Consider the following 21,482-nt stretch of genomic DNA (forward strand, 5'->3'; position numbering starts at 1 on the left):
ATTTTTTTTACCTAACTGTTGAGTTTATCCATAACGTACCAAAGTTTAGGTTGAAATACAGTGCTCAGCATATATAAGTGCACCCCTCACAAATCTATCTTTTAAATTAATATTTTTAATAGGAAGCTATAAAATATTATATTTGTGCAAATACATTAGATTAGTCAGTACTGAAGCCAAATCTGGAGCTTATCTAACAAAAAACCTCTGATAAAGGTCCAAAAACGAGTACACCCAAATTGATATGTTATAGAAAAATATTAAATACAAATTAGAAAAAGAGGAAAAATCACGAGAAGCAAAAAAAAAAGTTACATTTTAGTTGAAATTTTGTAGATTGTAATTTTGTTTTGCAATGTTTTTCTTGAATTTAATTGTATGATATTTCTATTTCTAAGTATGTTTGGTGACAAAAATATTATTTTAATAAATATATCTGTATAATAAATCTGTAAGTGCACCAAAATACTTTGCCTATATTCACTGAGAAATGGATAAAAATATTCATTTTCAAAATGGGCTGTACTCAATTATGCTGAGCACTGTAACTCTATAATAGTATTAAACTGATAGACATAACGAACATTGTATGAAATGATCAATAAAAACAATATCATTAATGATATCAAGAAATCAAAATTAGTTTACAAATAAAAAAGAAAAGACAATTGTAACAGAGTTTTACACATGTCTCTTTTAATAAGATACATTCAATTTCATTGTGCAATGTCTGGAGGTGTGCAGCTTCTCTGATCATTAATTTTGCCTGAATGAATGAATGCTCCTGTTATCATATGTCCGTCAATGTCCCACATAATGCCTTTTCTCCCCATGTCAATTGCACTTCATTCAACATACCTTACAATCTAATAAATAAATGTAACATCTTTTCCCCAAGAGCTCTGGCATACAGTATAGTGAAGTGAAACTGGTATCCAAAAAGACAAAAGTGTGATTTTTATAAAAAAAAATTTTAAAAAAGGCCGAACATTTAGACATCAGCATTTTTAACACCCTGAACATCATCAACAACAACAAAAACAATGCAAACTGCTCAGTTGTTTTACATGAGATTTGCCTATTCAATTAGTTTTCTTGGAAAAATACAAGAACAATGTTTTCACAGAGAGAAGCACCAAAACTGAACTCAGGTGAAGTGATGATGCAGTTTAATGAGGAAAGCCCACCACTACCAGACCAAGTGCACCGATGTTTTTACTGCTCAATCCTCTGCTCAGATCAGAAATGAACACCTTTTCATATCCATGAGACTCTGATATGGAGCAAAATAATGTGGGCATCCATGGCTCGTCCACCAAGTCTTTTATAAATATTGTAAAGTGATTGGTCCATGTAGAACGAGCCAGACTGTTGCTTGTTACCCCACACTGATTCTCATAGTACAGTCATAGAGCTGAAGCCACCAGCGAATGGACGGAGTCTCGTGTGGCACTCATGCTCTTGAATGCCAGCGGGCTGCTAATGTCACAGCTGTGGGGAGAGAGAGCACTGCCACTGGGCGGCTGCCATGTGGGGCCGGTCACATAGGCCGACGTGGTGCCGCTGTACCCCATGTAGGGTGACACTTGGGTGGGAGGGTGGTAATGATGGATGCTGGGAGCTGTGACATAACTGTTCACTGTGGGCAATCCATTCGGCGTCTAGAAAACAGAGAGCAGGGAGGGTAAGACTTCTGGAGACAGACCACACACGGCCACAGAGAAGGACATAAAGATATCTAGCGAGGATGAGATGGTGTCATGTGAACGTTAAACAGAGTCTTTGGAGAGTCTGTGGATAGGACAAGATTGGAAAATGGAAAAGCTACATTGAGGGAAATGCAAGTCTGTAACACATTGGCAGATTGTCAATATCAGTTCAGGATGAGAGCAATTCACCAAGGCTTTTCAGCATAAAGGGAAGAAATTCTGAGGCAGGGTGGTCTTTGACTACTGGAAATGTTTTGCACAGATGAAATCGCCTTTGTTGCAGAGTAAGAATTTGCCCGTGATTTACTCGCTATAACATTCTTGACCTTTAGCGCTATTGCACACATGTAGATACATGCATGGATATGGTATTCATTTAATAAACAGCACAGAAAACAAGCCACATTTGCATTGTGCACGAAAAGCATTCGTTGCAAGTCATGCGCAAACTAATAAAACAAAAACGAAATTAAGTTAAACTGACAGAGGTGTGTGGTAAAACCTGACTTTTAAAAATGAAACGCTTTAAAAATGTATAATGATGAATTCATAAGGATTTTAAAAAATGTTCAAGTGAAGTCAAAAGTTCGGACGGTTCATTGACCATCAGTGAAAGGTACAGTTGCCTATATGAGACAAACAGGCCCACACATGAGCAGGTCAAAGTGGCTGTTTTAGTGGGTCATCGCTTTATTTTCGTTTATATCAGACTTAAATTATGTGATGAACTTTTATGATCGTTAAGAAAGTGTTGCTGAGATCGAAGTCGTCGGAGTTCATTTTAAACTAGTGCGCAATAAGGAAAGTTGTTTTTCTAAAATGTTATAATATATTCGTGCAAATGTTACATTTAATTTGCATCAATTGCACGCCGTTGGTGTTGCTATCACAGATAATGTAGGATAAGGCATACCTGTGCAAGCAAACTATTTTTTTCAAACAACATTTTAATACATTGCAATAACAGCAAAGTTTCACCGAGGAGCTGACGAAAATACGCCGAGACAGGTTATCTAAGCCTCGAGACAAAATATAGCAAAATAATATTTTCTTCGATCGAGTTGTATGTATTTCGGTCCTTCATGAACATATCAAGTTTTTCACTCAGTGTTTTTGATATCTTCCGGCATCGTAAGCTAGTCTTTATAATTACCATTAAATAACATAAACATAAGAGTAAACATAAAACAAAACAAATACATATCTAAGACTTCTCCTAATCCTTGAACTGGTGTTTCTATGTTTCTGTTAATTATGTCATTATGCCTTGTCCAAATATTTCACATAATAAACATATGCGTCATTGTTTTTGTGACCCCACAAAATGTAAAATAAAATAATAAAAAAAAGTAATTAGATTTGTAATGTATGCATCTGGGATGATACAAACTTTTTCTGAAAAAAATTAGCCAAATAATATCGAGTATATAATTAATAATAATAGATATTCTATTATTAGTCTACACACATGTATCAGTTTAATTTATGAAATACGCAAAACAATTTGTTTATTAAAAGTACTTTTAGTCTTCGGTACTCTTTCTTGTTTTTTAATTATATATTTTCGGGTTTCAAGCTGACATGCTTTCTGACAGATATAAATAACCTATTTAAACCACAGCCATTTATCTGTTAAGTGTCCTCATTTATTGCGTAAGCCGGTCTGAATCGTGATATCTGATCATTTATCTAAGATGACAGACTCAAACATTCAGTAGTCAGTGCTATTCATCATCTATCTGAAGCTTACAATCTTCATTTCGTAAGCAAAATGTACTCTGAATTTTAGGTTCCAATCAGTATAGCCTACGCATAATTTCCGCCAAAACAATGTTTCAGCATCAGTAATAACGATTTTTTTCATCGAATTCTACGACACATAAATCTCAAAGACCCACAATAAACGATGTCAATCTGTTTGTTGCTGCCCAGCAGTGCGGGAATAAATAATTCGTCAGTCCCCTCCATTGTCCGCGAACGCTCTCCTTTTTGATTCAAGTGCACGAGATTCTTGACAAATACAGCGTTTGTGTTCAACATGTCGGCACGGACCTGAAGTGTGCAGCAGCACTCGAATATCAAGAACAACAGCCTCGAGCCAGAGGCATTTCTTAATAACCTATATGAATAATTATGATAATAATAATGATAATATCTATCTGAGAACTACCTTCATTGAAAACATATGGAGGTAAGAGGTTTAGCAATCGGTGGTTTCTAGTGAACAGAGAATACATATTGTAATAATGTTCACGTTTAAGTGCTAATTAAAACGAATATAATGCATAGGCAGTTTCATGACTAAAGACAAGTGGCTTCAAATGGAAGACTGCATTAAAAACCCAACACTCACTTACATAATTACTACTAATAATTTATTGTTATAATCATTTATTGTTAGCTATGTTTGCGTATATTTATTAATGCACATCAGTGCATTAAAGCGTTAATAAAACAATAAGCAACAACAGGACTTTATCTGTACACGAAATATTTAAAATTTTAATAGAGCTATTGTTGAATTGTAGCTTTTGTTATAAACAACTAATAATATCTAACAGTATGTCTGTACTATTTTTTTCTTTTGCTCGTCTTGCATATACACGTGTTACATTAAAAAAAAGTGCAAATCATTTATCTGGACAAATATTTCTTAGGGGATAAAATAACTTCGTTAGGTATTAGAAAAACGTTGTTTGGCTATGAAGTAAAAGAAACCGCAATATATATTTATACGTTTTTATCAGGAAAAAGCAGGATAAAAATACTGTTTACTGATATTTAAATTATTTATATGACAACCTTTATTACCATTTTATTTGCCACATTAATACGCACTCACATTTAAAGAAAAAAAAACATATATATACACACATTTTAATACGTGGGAAATACACCCATTAAATTTTTTTTTTTTTTTTTACAAAAAGCACCAATAGTCCAACATATTTAACAGCTGCGCGTATACATAGACACGTAAATGTCGTAGTTCGTTTTAATAAAATGGAAACGTGCATTACTAAAGTTAATTTGTAAATACGTCATAAAAAAGCAAACAAAACCCATTGACCCACACGTTGTACACGGCCTCGTACAGTATGCCCACCCACTCCAAAACACACGCCAAAACACAGACCGACACACACACACACACACACACACACACACACACACACACACACACACACACACACACACACACACACACACAGGGAATTACAAAGTGAAAAAAAAACATATATATGTTTTCATTTTTTTAAATAACTTTTAATTAGGCGAATTTGATTTTTCTTCTTCTTTTTTTAGATTGGCTTTTTACCTGGATACCTAGAAGAGGCATTTTTTACCTGGTTGTATTTTGCTTCAGGTTCTAAGTGAGGCTTATCCACACCATTGACTAGTGGAGAATTCGCTGGTGAAAAATTACTCCTGTTAATAGCTCTCCATTCTTCTAGTTTGGCGCTGGGAAAGGACGGATTGTCACTAACTGGGGGGCAAAACAGAAACATGGAAGACTAGAGTCAGACAGGACAAGCGTGGGGAGGAGAACTGCCACAAGAAGTACTTATTCAGTACAATCTGCTGTACTGACAACACACGTAGACACACGTTATGTATATAGTGTCATATAATAACAGCGTGTGCAGACTGTATCATTAAAATACATCAAGACACATTTTTGTATGCAATAATACTTATAAGGAGATCATACGTTTTATCAACTTATTTTATAAGTCACAACGGCGCTCTTCCTGTTCATACGAATGAAAACACACCAGGATGTGAGTTGAGATGGTTAATTCTTTCTGATGCTCACAATACAAGAAGTCCTGCTGAACATTTACCCAGCGTCTTCCTGGGAGGACAAATTAGATTTACTTTAACCGTTTCCCCTTTGTGCCTGATGGATATTATATTATACACGGTTCCTAAAGTTTGAAATTGGAAAAGCAAGCCCACCAGTGTTGTAACCTGAGAGGGCCACAAAGTAGATTTCCCCCATTCCATCACGTGTGGATCTATGTGTGCATCTTTGTATTGTTCTCAAAGCATAACCAGGAATACGACACAACAATACGACATTTTTACAAACTGTTCTGTAGCTTATGCACATCGATCATTCGGGGATCACGTGTAGTCGCTCTTATATTTTAAAAAGGTCGATTACGTTAAACAAATCTACAGTTTCAAAAAGAAAATGTAATTAAAATGCACAGGTTACTTAGCTTGAAGACCCGATGATGTTTGAGCATGAACAACCATTACTCAGTGTCTGTGTGTGTACGAAAGAAAAAAAGAGAGTTGCTCCATTGGTTGTAGGTGAACTCTAAATCATGACAAACTGTCTAAAAGTTTTCAGCATGCATTCTTCCTGTCAAACCCTCCTCGAAAGTACGTTTCGTATTTGCTTCACTAATGTTGTAAATAGTGAAACAGTTGCACGCTACACGTTTTTCAGTTTTCCAAGATCATACTTTATTTACGTTTTCAAAAGCTGCCGTAAACATCTGCTTATCGTTTAGAAATGCAGTATTGGTTAATAAAGGCCGCCTAAACTCAATATCCTCATCTGCGTTTGAAGCATTATTGTCAACACTGCCTTTGAAAAGGCGAACAACTACAATTAAATAAGACAGGCTGCGGCCTTTACATGATACTGTACGCATAAAACAACAGGATAAGGCAAACAAACAGATTTATCAAGGTTGCATATAATGTTATTCCGTTTCCACGTTTCCTTAAGATAATTTTAATATTCACTAAATGACCGACATAATTGAAGTCGTTAATTGAAGAAAATAAAACGTTCGGCCTCAATTCAAGTCCATAACATGCTTAGGCTAATGAAAAGCCTTGCTGTGTAGGCATTCGCAAATTGTTTTTAAAAAAAATGTACTTGAAATAAATCGTGTAAAATGTGGGCCCTAGTAGCCTATATAACGCTGCTGGCCTTAAAAAGCATTTTTTTCCTCTTGGCTGGGCCAATTCTTCGTTATATTCCACATCCGCTATATAATTATTACTAAAAGCCTTAAACCGTCTGTTTTATTGCAAACGTGGAGCTTCTGCAAACATTTCAGCACAATGTTTGAATCATCCCACATCGCTTTAAAAATTTGTTCGTATTTAAAATTTTGCGGACTTGTTAAATAATTGCGTCCAATAAAATTATCGACTTTTGTATAGCTTTTAATTTCAACAACTTACGTTTTAGTCAGTCCATCGCTACAAAAACATCTCATTTAATTTCATTTGAGAAACACAGACATGCACAAAATGTCACACACGCTTTGACAGGCCTGAGAACAGTCTTTTGGCATGTCCACAGACACACAAAAACAAGGACAAAGTTTGTATTACCAAAAACTGAGAGGATGCTTACTTTGCTGCTCCGTTATTGATCGAATGCCCAGAATATCTGTAACAGAATGAGAGGAAGGCCATATCCTATGCATTGCCATATGTCCAGGAAGAGTGGGCATGCCAGGCGGAGTTGGTACTTTAGTCCCAGCGGCTGCTATTGGAGTTGGATACGAATACAGGTGGTTGTAGGGTATGGTGGGTTGAGGTTGAGGATGAGAGGCCTGTTTGCTCGACTCGTACTGGTTCTGTTGAGACAGATTCCCGATCTTGTTGCGGAGAATCCTACTAATTGAGCTGACAGAGGGCAAATTAAATTTATCACATACGCCGTCCGCGAGCAGTCTGTCTCGAATCTCCCATGCGAAAATACCAGGGTCCCGTTGCTTGTAAGTCCTAATGTGCTTGACTACGTTTGGGGTCGTGACCCTCGGTTTACTGCCGCCGATTGCACCGGGAAGTATTGAGCCGGTTTCGTTGTACCGAGCCAGAATCTTGCTCACGCAGCCGTGGGAGACGCGGAGCTGCCTGCTGATGTCACAAGGCCTGATGCCCAACTGGGCCAACTCTACTATCCTGAGCCGGATGGCATTGGGTAGGGGTCTTCCGTTGACAAAAACACCGCCTAGTTGGTTCACCTCCCCAAAGGCTGGCTCTAGTTATGCAGATATATAAAAGAAAAAAATAGCATAAAACATCAGATATACCTAGGCAATGGATCGTTAAACTTTAATATTTCAGTACGTCGGATTCATTTTCGATTAAATTCGATTTATCTATGTTTTGTGTTTGCTTTCAATTAAAGATCGTGTTTGCTTCTCTGTCAATGTTTACTGCAAAAAGCTAAGTGTCACAAAACAAATTCTGTCATGATACACGAAATTGTACATTCGGTAACTTAGGCACGTTTTGGACGCGATTACGCACAATCGCAGCAATGTGCCATTCTAATTTCCGAAATGACGATCGAAGCATCAGTCGTTTTAACAGTTTTGAGTCAAGAACTGAACTATATATTACTTATATGTCGAACAGTTTTTTTTCCCCTCAAATGTGTTAATGCATGCCCGCTCCCATGTGGGAAAACATGAATATAGATCTTACCCATTGCGTTTAGCCTCCCGAGGAAAAAAGAAACTTCACTATGCTGTCCTATTCTGACCTGTTCCGAGTCCAGTTTAGCTGGTAATTATTGCACCGAAGCCGATGCAGATGAAAATTAAGCGTCCGAGACGGATGTGATAGCGATTAGTTGCAAGAGAGGAAAATTCGCCTTCTGTTTCCTTATGGCAGGGAACACAGGCTTACATTTCAATCCTGAAAATGGTGGGCTGGCCATTTACACATGTCTCCTAAACGAGGTGCTGCCAGCCAATCACACAGCGAGGTACTTCCATGTTGTTTTTCTATTGGCTGACAAGTTTGACATGACAGGCGTTTGCACTAGCGTAGGCTTCCCCTTTCGCGTTTGAACTAGTGGACAGGGTTCCCCGAGTCTTGATTTTCTTTTTAGACACATCTTGAATGGTAAGTGTTTGCAACATTGCACTGTAATTTTGTTTCATAAGCATAATTCTAATTATTACGTCGACTAGAAGAGTGGAGAACTTTGCGTGTCTTATCCTGATATCATCTTTAATTTGATTCTGACGCGTCCGCTTTATTGAGTGGTTCGTATAAATATAGTAGGCTAAATAAAAAGGCAATTTTACAAATGCATTTTGATTTGGTGGTATAGCAATAGACTAGTTTCAGACCAACGGTTAAAATGCTGTTTGATAATAATAATAATAAAAGAAGAAGACGATGGCTGGTGAAATATGGAACAATGGATCAGCCCCGTCAGTCGTTTTACGAATAATTTATTTAGGTTGATTAAAATTAAATAGCAAAATGTGGATGGTTTACATAATCAAAATGAAATTTAGCATCAACTCTTCATAATACACAGTTTTTCATATTAGTCACTCGTATAAAAGCATAAATTTGGCAAGGCCATAAGATTTTTTTAGGCTTCATTGATTTTCGTGGGATTATGAATTGATGGCATAATGATACAGTTATTTAAATATATATAAAATGACGACGACTTGAAAAGGGTAAACAAACTATTTCTGTGTATGTTTGATGAAGTGAATGTGAGCCATCAGACTGGCACAATGGTTAAAGAAATAATAAATTCTTAATAAATATTGTTTTAATTGAAGCTTGTTTACTAGTTACACATAGCACATAGGCACCATTAAAAGTTAGGCTAAGTACGGTTCATGTTAAATGTGTAAATGTATTATCGAGTACACTAGGATTAGTAATATATATATTTAGTAGTATTCATTATTAGTAATGCCTACAGGATTTGATAAAATTTTAGAATATGTAAAAATGTGTGGTAGGCTATTGTTTAGCTGCGCTCAGGCCTGTTAGAACACTATAAAAGCCATTGCAAAGATAGTGGCAAGTTATTTGTATTATTGTTGTTTCCTGTTTACCTAAGATACTTGAACCCTTTCAAGGTTTTCCCTATCAGCGTTTGGTTTTCTCTTATGGGGTGTACTATCTTAGACTTCACAAACTTTACTCTTTACCTAGTTCAAATCTCGCAGCTAACTGGAGTTTGACTTATCTTGCTTTAGTTTCATTACATTTGGGTGAGGGAAAACAAATTAGCTTTCATTCATGCTTATACGTTTAAATAGTGTCCTTACAAGTATATTTACGATTCTCATATTGTATGTTGTACATTTTGACGTTCCCTTACGCGCAAGCTCATAAGAATTCACTACACCACAGCAGTATGTTTTCATCTAGGCTGATTTTAGGGCCCATATCCTCTGTATTGCCACTCATTAAACGATTCTTAATCGTTGAAGTACCTAAAATCACCCAAATAATAATGTTTCTAATCAATCTAAGGACTTTGGATATTCAAAGTATTTGAATTATTCAAATCAGCCTCTTGCGTTTTAAAGAACTACCAAAGTAAACACCAAAGATTTGGCTTGTTTGCTGCTTTAGCCGAGTGAAGGGACAAAGCTAAACTGAAAGCGATACGGGGTAAACGTGATCGTCTGATTTATATGGGTGAAGTGTCTATGCAAGAGCGTGTTATAGGACGACAATGCAGTTACTATCCTCCAGATTAGATGGAGTTTCTTAAATAATTTTAATGTGTGGTTCGTTTACTGGCTGCGTATCATGTTCTCTTGCGTCGTTTGTTATGATTGCAGAAGGAGGGCATAAATCCAGCGCACTAACTTACCACCGAGAGATAGAGAAAGGGGTGCGTTAATGAGGTGTGAAGACTGATGTGAAAGGCAGCCTGCTTCTGCCGCACTTGCAGCCTTTGCGTGGGACAGACCCACATGATATCTTTCTTTTGTCTTGGTTATAAAACACCATGAACTTCTTGAAAATAGTCCATGAATGAATTATTATACACAAAACTATCATACATTCACAAGCCTCTTCTATGATCGCAGCACTGAACATATAAAAGAATTGCCTTTATTCCCGTATGTAGTAATTTTAGAATATATGTAATGTTTTTGAATATATAATGATTGGGGAAAACTTAAAATTTGAAAATGATGACAAAAAAATAGGAAAGACAAACTTAGCCTACTGGGAAGTCGATGTACAATTGCACAAATGCATAATTTCTGTAACTTTTTATTTGTAATTTATTTTTACTGGTTTTAATTTATTAGACATGCATATTTATTCTACAACAAATTAATTGCTTTATTATGGCCGGTTGCTGTGCTGAAATGACATGATAATGTTGTGTCTTGGATGAGATACACAGCAGTTTATTTTAAGCTCGAGCTGCACAGACTGGTGTTATGTTTGTGCGACGTTCTACGCCTTTTTTTTTTTTTTTTTTTTTGGAAAGATAAAAGAATTAGTTTAAATAGATTAGCCCAGAGTGGAACTTTTGTAACCATTTATTTACGTAATTTCGTTTCAGACTGTTTAGTTGAATTCCTTTGGATATAAGCAAAAACATAAGATATTTTAAGAATGCTGTAAATCATACAGTATTGTACCGTCGATATTTATTTGTGCAAACACAATACTGAAACGTTTCTCAAAATATCTTCTTTTAAAAGTGTCCTGCAAAAGAAAAAAAATGTATGCAGATTTGGAACTAAGGTGAGTAAATGATGACAGTTTTCATTTTTGTATAAAGCTGGTTAACAGTAATTCGGTTAATACCATCAAGCACAAGTGACGCATCACATCGTCACGCATCATTATTATTAAATATTATTCTATAGGTAGGCCTACATATTTTAAAAGGCTGTCAGTATTTCGATAAAGCACATGTTTTACAGATTTTAACGATGTAGAGTATCATTCATACAAATTATGTATCGTTATTATTTCTCCGTGACCCCAAATTGATCAAATAAGATTTTGTTGTTAGTTTGTTAGACCTCAATTTCAGACCTCAATTCAAAGTCTTTTTTGTTCGTAAATGTGTTTTTTAAATAATTATATTAATAATAAAAAAGTCACCGTATAAATAATCTTGTCCTGTTTTTTGGAACTGCTTCAAGTTTAAAATGTACGTTCAAATTAAATGTACAACAACATAAATTCGTTAGCGTTGTTAACAGATAAAATAGCCAGTTAAATAGAAACAATTCAATTTATTCAAATTAATGATGAAAATAATATTACTATTATTATTTAAAAAGGTCTTTGCCAATTCGAACCGAAATTATCTTTATTATTTAGAATGTATTAAAGTGTTTGCATTTAAACTAAATTATTAATATTTAGAACTACTTGGAATTATTATTATTATTATTATTATTATTCAGCAAACAAATAGTTGTCAATAAGTGTCCTCAATAATGGAGTAAAAAAAACAAAGTTCACGTTGATATACTTAAAATTTTAAAAACTATCATCTTAAAACTGATCGCACACATTGACACATGGTCAGAGAGGGTGGAAGTCAAGAGTTTATTTTGACTCATTACACACCTCTCAGCTGCCATGCGCTCGTTACTCTTGAAAGGATCTGACCCTCAGATAGTAATGACTTTGTACATTAAGAGTAGTTAATCTCGATTTAAGAAACGCGCTCAAAGAATGTCAGGGCTCGAAATTAGGAGAACACTGATTGTGGAAATGATTTTAATCATCCCCTCTTCTCTGTGTTCTTTAGAGTAAAGCCGATGTCATCAGTCAATATACAGCCGGCTGTGGGGGGCCACGAAGAGCCCAAAAGGTGACGGATGAGCGCAAAAGAAAATAGGTGATTCTACGCGAGCATGCACAGTAGTATTTACTTTTTTTTTTTTTTTTTTTTTTTTTTGATAAAATGATAGGGGAAAATCTATTGTTTTGGGCTTATTTGAGGGTCTGACAATGTTTTGATACGGTCTTGGATATTTATCCTTTGGCATGGGCTGCTCATTCATAAACGGAAGGAATGGAAAGTGCATGGTTCGAGTCAATGACATCCACTTTTTAGGCATTAGACCAACAACTTTTACTGCGTATGATTAGATACCAGTGGAGACTCAAAGTGTTTACCCACCTCTGAAGAAACACTCGCAGCGGTTACTATCTGTATTTATACACTCATACCGCTCGGTTCTAGTTCGGCCGTTTTAAAATAGCTTTCAATGATCGACCAGATACATTATATCGCTATTTCAATGAAAGTGGTATTCTGAAAAATTAAAATGGTTGGTTAGTTTTGCATGATCAAATAATCTGACAAAAGAAAATGTTACTGAGACATTTTTTTTTTACATGTGCTTGGCCTATGGAAGTTTGTGAATGCAAAAGACAATGGTTTGGTCCAGAAAAGATTTGCAAACAACCAAAAATCAAAATAAGGATGAAAATAATTACCATATTAGTAAGTTCATTGATTTCTTAATAAAAGTTTATTAAATGGCAAATATTAAATATTTGCGCGATTATTTATTTTTTTTTGCATTATATAAACGTGTCATGCTATTTGTCATGGTATGTATTTGGACCGAGAGACGAGTTTTTCTTCGGTTTATTAAATGACTAAGGAAAAGAAAGAATTCCATAAAGAATCTCAAAAATATGCAAATATTTGACAACTTTTTCATAATTTAAAATAAAATCTACAAAACATGGTAATATGTTATATAAAGAAGTTGTATATTAGTTGTATGCTTTTCGAAGTTGTATGGCAACAACAAAACTGACGAATGTGAAATCAGGTTCATGCATGTCAAAGGTTAACCGATGCATGTGAACTAGAAAACATTTTATTTAAAAATAGTAAAAAAAAAAATCGAAAAATAAGAACTTTCCTATCCATACACTTAAAAACCTTTAATAGAATTCACAAGTGTTCTTTACGGTAGAAAATTGTCTTTTTCGAAAAGGTATTCTAACAAAAAATGTTCTATAAAGAAGCGTTCAATAAAAGGCTCACTGGGGAACCAAAAATTTTTCTTTTATGACATGCAAAACTTTATTTTGCTACTTTTTAGGGGTGTATAATTTACAAGGATTGTTTATCTAGTGATCAAACTATACTTAATATATTGCACAAAAAACAAGCAAACTGTTCGAAAGATAATTATTGCATATATTCACAAACGCTTTAGATTAACATAACTTAGAGAATAATACAACGTCATGTCATTAATAACGCATCGCAATAATCATATGATATATTTAGGCTTAATTGTAATGTTAATTTTGGTGTCAATGGTGTTGAATAAATCAACACATTCGAATAAATCAACACATTCAGTGTGATCGAAAAAAAAATGTCTCGAGAGAAAAAATTCTCTTGGTAGACTGTGGTTGGACTTTTCAGTTGAGTCAACGCTGAGAAAATGGTCCCAGTTTGTCCATAGTCACTTTCTGCAGTGACAGCATGTCACAAATATTGGGAACAGTGCTTTCTTGGTTTTTGTTCTCTAAAAAAAGGTTTAAAATAAACGAACTATGCCTAATGTGAACGGAATAATAATAAAAATAAAAGCAGCAACAACAAAAACAACAATAATAATAACAATAATAAACACTTATCAACTGTTAAGACTCCAGCATGATTAAATTAGATAATATTATTAATACTCTAATGATGCTGAAAAGCTGACTGTGATTAGCTGCTGCATACATTATACTATGGATGATTTTACTAGAGGCTAAATAACAATAAAAGGATCAACTGCTCACCATAACTCTTATACCGAATGGAATTGACACCATTAAAATGCTTTGCAAGTTAACACCTCTGAAAGGTTGACTGCTCCTGTAACTTAAATCCGGCCGTAATGAGGACTTTCGCAGATTAACGATAGGTGTTTGGGGTCAGTTTGAGAGATTTAGATAATAATGTTTGAGAACATTATTTACTATTGTAGTAAGCATCGATAACATCGACAGCTTTTAGATTCTTTACCTGTACTTGATTATTTCATTAAATAAACCTTAATTCCAGTCAATTTCATTTTTTTTACATGAAAAAAATGTTCCAGATTTTAAAACAATATTTTATTACGCCAAAATGGAAAAGGTTTTATTAAACAAATAAATTGTATACCAGAAATGTAAACTAGAATAATTTGCTTTAGTACCTTTGTTTGCATTTTTTTTTCATTCCAAATGTATATATGCTACGTTCGTGCCATATACACTATATGAAATGTTTGAGTTGTTTTAAAGGAGGGTGATGTACAATTTTCTAATAAATAAATGCATACATACATACATACTTACATACATACATAATCTCATGGTATGCCTCAATTTCCGCTCTGCTCAATCAGTCACATAGGAAAGCTTTCCCTTACAATCTCAAGGTCTAACAGTTTATTGATAGCTTCAGGGTAAGCCAATAATGGTGATGTAGCTCCCCCTGCTGTTTGAGTTTCGCCTTTCGGAGATGCATGGATGAAAAAAGAGGATTAATGTTCAGATATCCGCTGTTTGAAAGTGAAGACAAAAATGTTCACTTTGTATAGAAAAATTTAGCATTTTTATTAAGCCGGTGAAACTAAAATTATTACAATAGAAGCTAAGTGCAAATATTATTAGTCTGCCCTGTACATTTTAACAAGTTAACAAAGTGTCATAAAGAAGGTTTACAGATCACATAGCGGGGGAAATATATCAATGAAAATAAAATGCATAAATCAGAACATCCCTGACAACTGGATAATGCAGAAGATCACCGTACAATACTGCTTATGTGTTTCTACAGTATTTCCCCAAGTCTGGTCCTGGAGCACCCCCAATAGGTAATTTGTGTTACAACAAACTGTAAAAGCGTGTCTTTTCCTTTAAAACATTATTTTTTTCGCCGAATAAAGCCATTTTACGAGGCGTTGCAGTGTTTTCTATCAAACTACAAGGCTTAGCATTTTTACACTAAGGTTTGGTAAATTACAATTCTGCATAGCACGAATCATAGACATAGCAGCAGCAGAGAGTGACAGAGCACACACAGCGTGTTCTGTCTTCATATAAAATGAATAGTATTCCCAAAAATGAAAATGTCATAATTCAATCCAGTTTCTTTTGTTGAGCACACAAAATTATTTCTAATATTGTTGTTGGGAAACATATCGACGGTTTTTTTCCCCAACAACAAAATAATTACAAATGTTCGGAACCATTTGTGAATAAGTGAAAACATTTTGTGTGAACTTTACCTTTAAGTAGTTACCTTTCTAAATAATAAAATCGTCAAAACGTATACTATTGCATGTATATGTAACCTTTAAAAATACTGGTTTTCGTGCATAGCATTGCCTACCATGAAACGATTCATGAAAGTTTCGGAGTAGGAATACACTGTTGTTCATCTAAATGTGGACATCGTTAACCGTAAAGAAGTAAAAGAGCTCGGTCCACTTTTAAAAATAACTCATGTTTTAGTTCAGTCATAGATAGAACTATTAACTAAAAGTTATGATTTGTAATGCTTGTTAATCTCGGCTTTAGATGATCCGCCCATGACCCGCCCTCTGTCAGTTAGCAGGGTGTTTTCAGAGGTTGCGCATCTTTCTTCGCTCTTCTGCTGAGATGCTAAGAGGACACGGGATTCGAAGCGAAATTTTTTTCGGCAACAAAAATAAATGTCTTGGTTAACTCAAACGGTTCAGTAAATGCCATCACCTATGCCTTTATAAAATATGTACTGGAATATTGCTTATACACTGTGAAAGTTGGGACTATATTTGCTTATTTAAAATGCAAATGAAAAAAGTTGAATATGTACCGTTAGAGAGAAGTGCATGTGTGTTTGTGTATTGTTCGGAGGTTTTGTTGTTGTTGTTTTTTGTATTAAATACATACTAAATTTGATCTGATCCGTAAAATCACAGAAAGACACACTTGTTATCTTTATGAGGAGTGTTCTTAAACTATAGCATTTGATAGAACAAAAGCCATGACAGTATTGTTCAGGATGAAACATCGTTGTTTGTGTGTTTGTTTGTTTGTTTTGTTTGTTTGTTTGTTTGTATTCATGAAGAGCAAGACAGACAAAAGACAGATAATGATATTAGCGAAGCCAAAAAATTGTTTCCACTTTATAAATCCGAAATGTGTACGCGATTGCACAGTGCGATATTCAAAGTATGTTCATGCTAACAGGAAAAAATAAAGAATGGCATATTCAACCATTGTCATTTGTGGTCAAACAGTTCTCTTGATAAAAGGCTCCTGCATTTGCCCGTCACATTTTAACATTTAGGCACGAAGAGTGTACTTTTCATATGATTTGGATGATTTTTATATGATATAAAATGTAGCCGTTAAGAGTTGGGTTTATGTTTTTTTTTTTTACTTCATTATGTCTGCCCAAAAATGGTGGGTTTAATATTTGAGTTTATAATCAGTTCACAGACAGAACTTGTGATTTTATTATTACTTTTGAGGCACAAAAGCCCCAATGTTCTTGAATTTAGATCGTTTTTGTGTGTAATATGTATGTATACGCCGTGTCCTAAAACGACCTAACGTGTGTGCATTAACTGTTCAGTGTGTGCATTAACTGTGTGAAATATGCTATTTTTCTTTATGTATTTATGTACAACATACAATTTTTTTACATTTGCAAAATTATGCTGTTAGTTTAAGAACCAAATTTTGCCCTTTTTGGGAACAAGTTTTTGTTGTTTATATATATTAAAAAAGCATAAATTACATTAAACAAAGAAAATTAAAATTGAAATTCAGAGCATTGTAAGTTTTGTTTTCTTGATGAGAATGTTTGCAGATGTCGTATTTAACATCGTTGATAAATAAACTAAATTATTTTGGTGAGTATCAAAGTTTGGCCATCTGTATTTACCCAAAGTTACTGAAATCTCAGAAGTATTTTTTTTAATATTAGACAATACAAGGTTTTTCTTTTCAGGGTGAAATGTTTATTCCTGTTGATTTGCTCTCTGATTCCCCCTGTCTGACTTTGGTTTGAGAAGTTAAACAACCAGGGTAAATATTTGACACTGAAGAGCTCTTGGGTGTTTGAGAGCGCACACTTTTCCTGAAGCATACTTCTATCTGTGGGTGTCTAATAGATTAAGGAGATACGAGAGGTCATTAGAAACTAAACTGTGTGCCTACACGAGGTTTTATTTATCCTCTGAGAGCGTGTGCTTAAATTAGAAGAGCTTGGTAAACAGTTTAACTCACTTTATGCAGGTTAACATCGATACGTTTGGGTGCGGCATGATGTCACTGCTATTAACCTGCTGTTTAAACCTGCTAAAAAGAAAATAATAATTAGCCTATAAAACACATTTTGTCTTGTCGTTTTCATTTTGAACGCAAAGATTTAGCAAATTTATTTTATTCATTACAACTATAAACTAAATATTTTAGCATCGATTAATCAGGAGATTACATTTTATAGAAACGACAAAAGTCCGCGTGGAAACGAATAACTAATAATAATTCAGTATAGACGTAAGCAGCTAGACGTGAGGCAGATAGTTGCCCAGATCCCATTTGGCCCTATTCAAAACCATGACAACACGAAACAAGCACGGATTTATTCGAGAAAGTTAAAGGACATTGTGCGGGGGCGTCAATCAAGCATTATTTCAGGACTGAACAAATGCAAAATCTTGACTGGAACAAATGCTTCCAACGGGTCTCGGACGCGGGGCTACATTTCCCTCTTTTGTTCCCGGTCGCTGGTTGGCATGTATTTGTGTTCTTTTTTCGCCCGACCACCCAGGACGACTAGACGAGGACGGATACCCAACTCTGTTTTGGGAGGGTCTATGCAGTCATCCAAAGCGCGCTCTACGGCTAGGCAGCTTCATCCGAACCCATACCATGCCAAGTGCACTTTAGGTGAGGTGCAGGAGTAAGCAGTAGTCCATATGGAAACATTAATGTCTGCTTGATGTCTGGATCTCTTCCCAAATTAAAATCAATAAAAAAAATCTCATTTAATGAGTTATTTAACGTTAAATATGCGAAGACGCAAGGTTTAAATAAATGTTGGATAGTCGCAAACCAAATTTGGGTCAAATATGGGCTAACCCAACCGCTTTGTTAATCATTTATTTATTAAAATCTTGAAATAATTTAAAATTAGCGCTTTTACCTAACGACAGAGTTTGTCTTTGGCCCATTTAAGTGTAGGCTAAACATTTACGTTTTAATTCAGTTTAAATGTTTACGTTTTAATGTTGTAAATTTTTAACAAAAGCGTCTTTACTGGGGAAACAATTGAACTTTTACATTATGCAAAGATTAGACTACTCCATGAGCCCATGAATTTATAACCTTTACGAATTAGCAACTCTAACCCCATGTACTGTACTGAGACAGTGCTCATTTAACCAGTGTTTGTGCAATAACATCTGCAATAAACGAGAATACCCCAATAAACGTATTAGGAAAAACCAACTCTCAGACGCTAATGGATCACTTTGTATGCAAATATCCGATATGTTATTTGAGCGGGGGAAAGAAGGGAGGGCTCTTGTTGTCACTTGCCACCCAAGACGTGATTCAGCCTCAACAATTACCATTATCTGTTTCCCACTTTTCACGATTTCGGACGAATCAGTAATGATGAAGAGTGTTACCCACCATCATTGTGAAAGTAACAGGCTATTATTTCCCGAGTTCACACCTACCATTACAGGGATTTAAGTACACGAGTCATTGAGATACTTAGAGCCTATAAGGAGGAGAGGCCTCAAAGCAGCCACCAAGTGCTGTTTATATAAACACCGCGACATCAGTGTACACATTGTCACTTCCATGTGCATCTTGAAACGCTCGCATCACTTCAGCACCGCGTTAACGAGGACAGCTCTTCAAGAACCAGTCCTGGAACTAATAGCAAACCTACGATACAAATGGCTATTTCAAACAAGTTCAGTTTCACTGTGAGAAGTATTTTGGATTTGCCAGAAAATGACACGGAAAGCATCGTACAGCATTCTCCATTGGACTCGTTTTCTGTCTCCCCTTACTCAACCTGGACTGAAAACGACAGAGGACATATATGTAAGTTTTTAAAGTTAACTCGTATCATTAACTAATATAAGAAGTATACATACAGGTTTACTTTACGTAGAGGTACCCATGTATAAAGGCTAGTCATTATCTTTTTTTTCCTATTTTTAGCGTCGGATGATAGCAATATTGAAGCTTCGCCAGACTCCACAGAACCAGATGTGCTCTCCGTGGACACAGAGCACGAAAAGAGGAAGAAGCGTCGCGTGTTATTCTCTAAAGCTCAGACTTATGAACTGGAGAGACGCTTTCGTCAGCAGCGCTATCTGTCCGCTCCAGAAAGGGAGCAGCTGGCGCACCTGCTCCGCCTCACGCCCACGCAGGTCAAGATCTGGTTCCAAAACCACAGATACAAAATGAAGAGAGCGCGGATAGAGTGCGCTCAGGACCTTAACCAGCCTCCTGTGTTGCGCAGAGTCGTGGTGCCCATTTTGGTTCGAGATGGCAAACCGTATCAGAACTGCACTATCGATACAGAAAAAGGAAACGGCATCGTTCCACCAACCGTGCCATCTTCACCGTTTACTGTTCAAGGTTTCCATTCTTTACAGCAACAGACGCCCTTTGCGCTTTTCCCCACATACCAGCACTTTACTAACACAGCGGCCTCCCGGCACCACTTTTGTGTTTGGTGAGACTTATGACAACACGAACTATTTCGGGACTTAGCGCAAGCATCCATCTCAATTAAAGTTGTTTTAATTGTATAAAGTGATAGGTCTATTCAAGTAGAAATATTCAGCGTTGATAAGATTTTTAAAAAATGCTGTTTGCACATATTAGATGGTCGATTTAGTTTCGTTTGCCCAGTTGCGTTTTGCAAATTGTTGTGTAATAAGTGCTGTCGTGTGTGATTTCCTAGTTTCATAGTTTATTGTTAAAATTTTGCATTTTTTTTCTGAACCAAAAGTTTATATATCAGTGAGAAAACCATGTTTTATGTAGTTTCATTTTTTTTATAAAATGAAGTGTTAAATGTTTTCATTCTTTATTCTATGTATTAAAAAAACTGAAAAAACACATTTAGCAATTTATAGTTCTCTTATTGTTCAAACAAATGGTTGGTTTATCCACAGATTTCAAGTATCTCGTTTTAATCATAACGATTGTAATATATTTAATTCCTCACTCGGATTTAAGACTTTTTTGTGTGTTTTGTTTTTTTGTTTTTTTTATAATTCGTTAACCTTTGCTGATAATCCCTCCGATTGTTACATAGTGTTTGTATAAAAGATCTCAGATTGGACTGAAAAGAGTATGAGAATTGGCGCGCAGCAAGAGATGAGTGGCTTTTGTAATGTTAAGACGTCCACTTTCTCCCAGCAGAGAAGACCAAATAACCAGCTTAAAGAAAGGACACTGTAAACACCGAAGAACAAATGATTCTGGAATTTGCGCATTCTACCACACAAATAACTGAATACAAAAATGTTGTCTATTTAACGAGATGTTGCTTGTTTTAAAGGTTTGATAACAGCTACAATGTTAATGTTCTTTAAAAAATGTTATTACACTCAAAATAAATTAGCAGTACTGAAAAACGGCACTATGACTTTAGAAAGTTCAGGCAAGTCACTCCATATTTAAAAGACACAAATCATTGTTGTAACATTAATGAAAGAGACGTGCTTTCTCAATACCGAGGTTGTCCCAATTAATTCAGCGACCCAGTTACCATCATCCTTGTCACCTGGCCCTTTGTCCCCTCTCTCCGGCCACCTTGTACTACATATGGAGGGGACTGACCGCCGCTCCTCTTCGCTACATCTTCCCTAAAACACTTTTTTTGTGTCGTCCTCTGAAAGGACCATTGTGTGCGTCCTAAAAGGACCTAGACAAAATCCGCAGCGTCTCAATTCTCGTGATGTTTAATCAGTCCCGGGTGACAAATTTATGGGCTTTAACAAGACA

The 21,482-nt window shown here is 35.5% G+C and overlaps 2 protein-coding genes across 3 annotated transcripts; one reads left to right on the plus strand and one right to left on the minus strand.

The window, feature by feature from the left end:
• Positions 1–679: 679 nt before the first annotated feature.
• Positions 680–8,355, minus strand: pax9 (paired box 9). Of its 2 annotated transcripts, NM_131298.1 has the most exons (4): positions 8,175–8,322; positions 7,093–7,725; positions 5,057–5,196; positions 680–1,661 (listed from the first exon to the last, which is right to left on the minus strand). In NM_131298.1, the coding sequence occupies exons 1-4, from the start codon at positions 8,176–8,178 to the stop codon at positions 1,407–1,409; spliced, it is 1,032 nt and encodes a 343-aa protein (NP_571373.1). In that variant the 5' UTR covers positions 8,179–8,322; the 3' UTR covers positions 680–1,406. The 2 variants fall into 2 exon arrangements, with proteins under 2 accessions (NP_571373.1, XP_087144708.1); XM_087288582.1 differs by lacking the exon at positions 5,057–5,196 and having other exon boundaries at positions 8,175–8,355.
• Positions 8,356–18,949: 10,594 nt separating this feature from the next.
• On the plus strand, positions 18,950–20,591 carry nkx2-9 (NK2 homeobox 9). Its single transcript, NM_001099603.1, has 2 exons — positions 18,950–19,562; positions 19,683–20,591. Exons 1-2 carry the CDS (start codon positions 19,412–19,414, stop codon positions 20,204–20,206), a joined length of 675 nt encoding a protein of 224 aa, NP_001093073.1. The 5' UTR covers positions 18,950–19,411; the 3' UTR covers positions 20,207–20,591.
• The last annotated feature ends 891 nt before the right edge of the window (positions 20,592–21,482 follow it).

Source organism: Danio rerio, chromosome 17 (genome assembly GCF_052040795.2).
Source record: "Danio rerio strain M-AB ecotype USA chromosome 17, GRCz13ab, whole genome shotgun sequence".
Classification (NCBI taxonomy): domain Eukaryota; kingdom Metazoa; phylum Chordata; class Actinopteri; order Cypriniformes; family Danionidae; genus Danio; species Danio rerio.

Excerpts from the sequence above, each read along its gene's own strand:
- pax9 (NM_131298.1), bottom strand. Across the intron at positions 5,197-7,092 it reads ATCAATAACGGAGCAGCAAA|TTAGTGACAATCCGTCCTTT; the intron begins GTAAGCATCCTC and ends TTTGCCCCCCAG. Across the intron at positions 1,662-5,056 it reads CTGAAGCAAAATACAACCAG|ACGCCGAATGGATTGCCCAC; the intron begins GTAAAAAATGCC and ends TCTGTTTTCTAG.
- nkx2-9 (NM_001099603.1), top strand. The coding sequence starts at position 19,412 with ATGGCTATTTCAAACAAGTTCAGTTTCACTGTGAGAAGTATTTTGGAT. Across the intron at positions 19,563-19,682 it reads AAACGACAGAGGACATATAT|CGTCGGATGATAGCAATATT; the intron begins GTAAGTTTTTAA and ends TCCTATTTTTAG.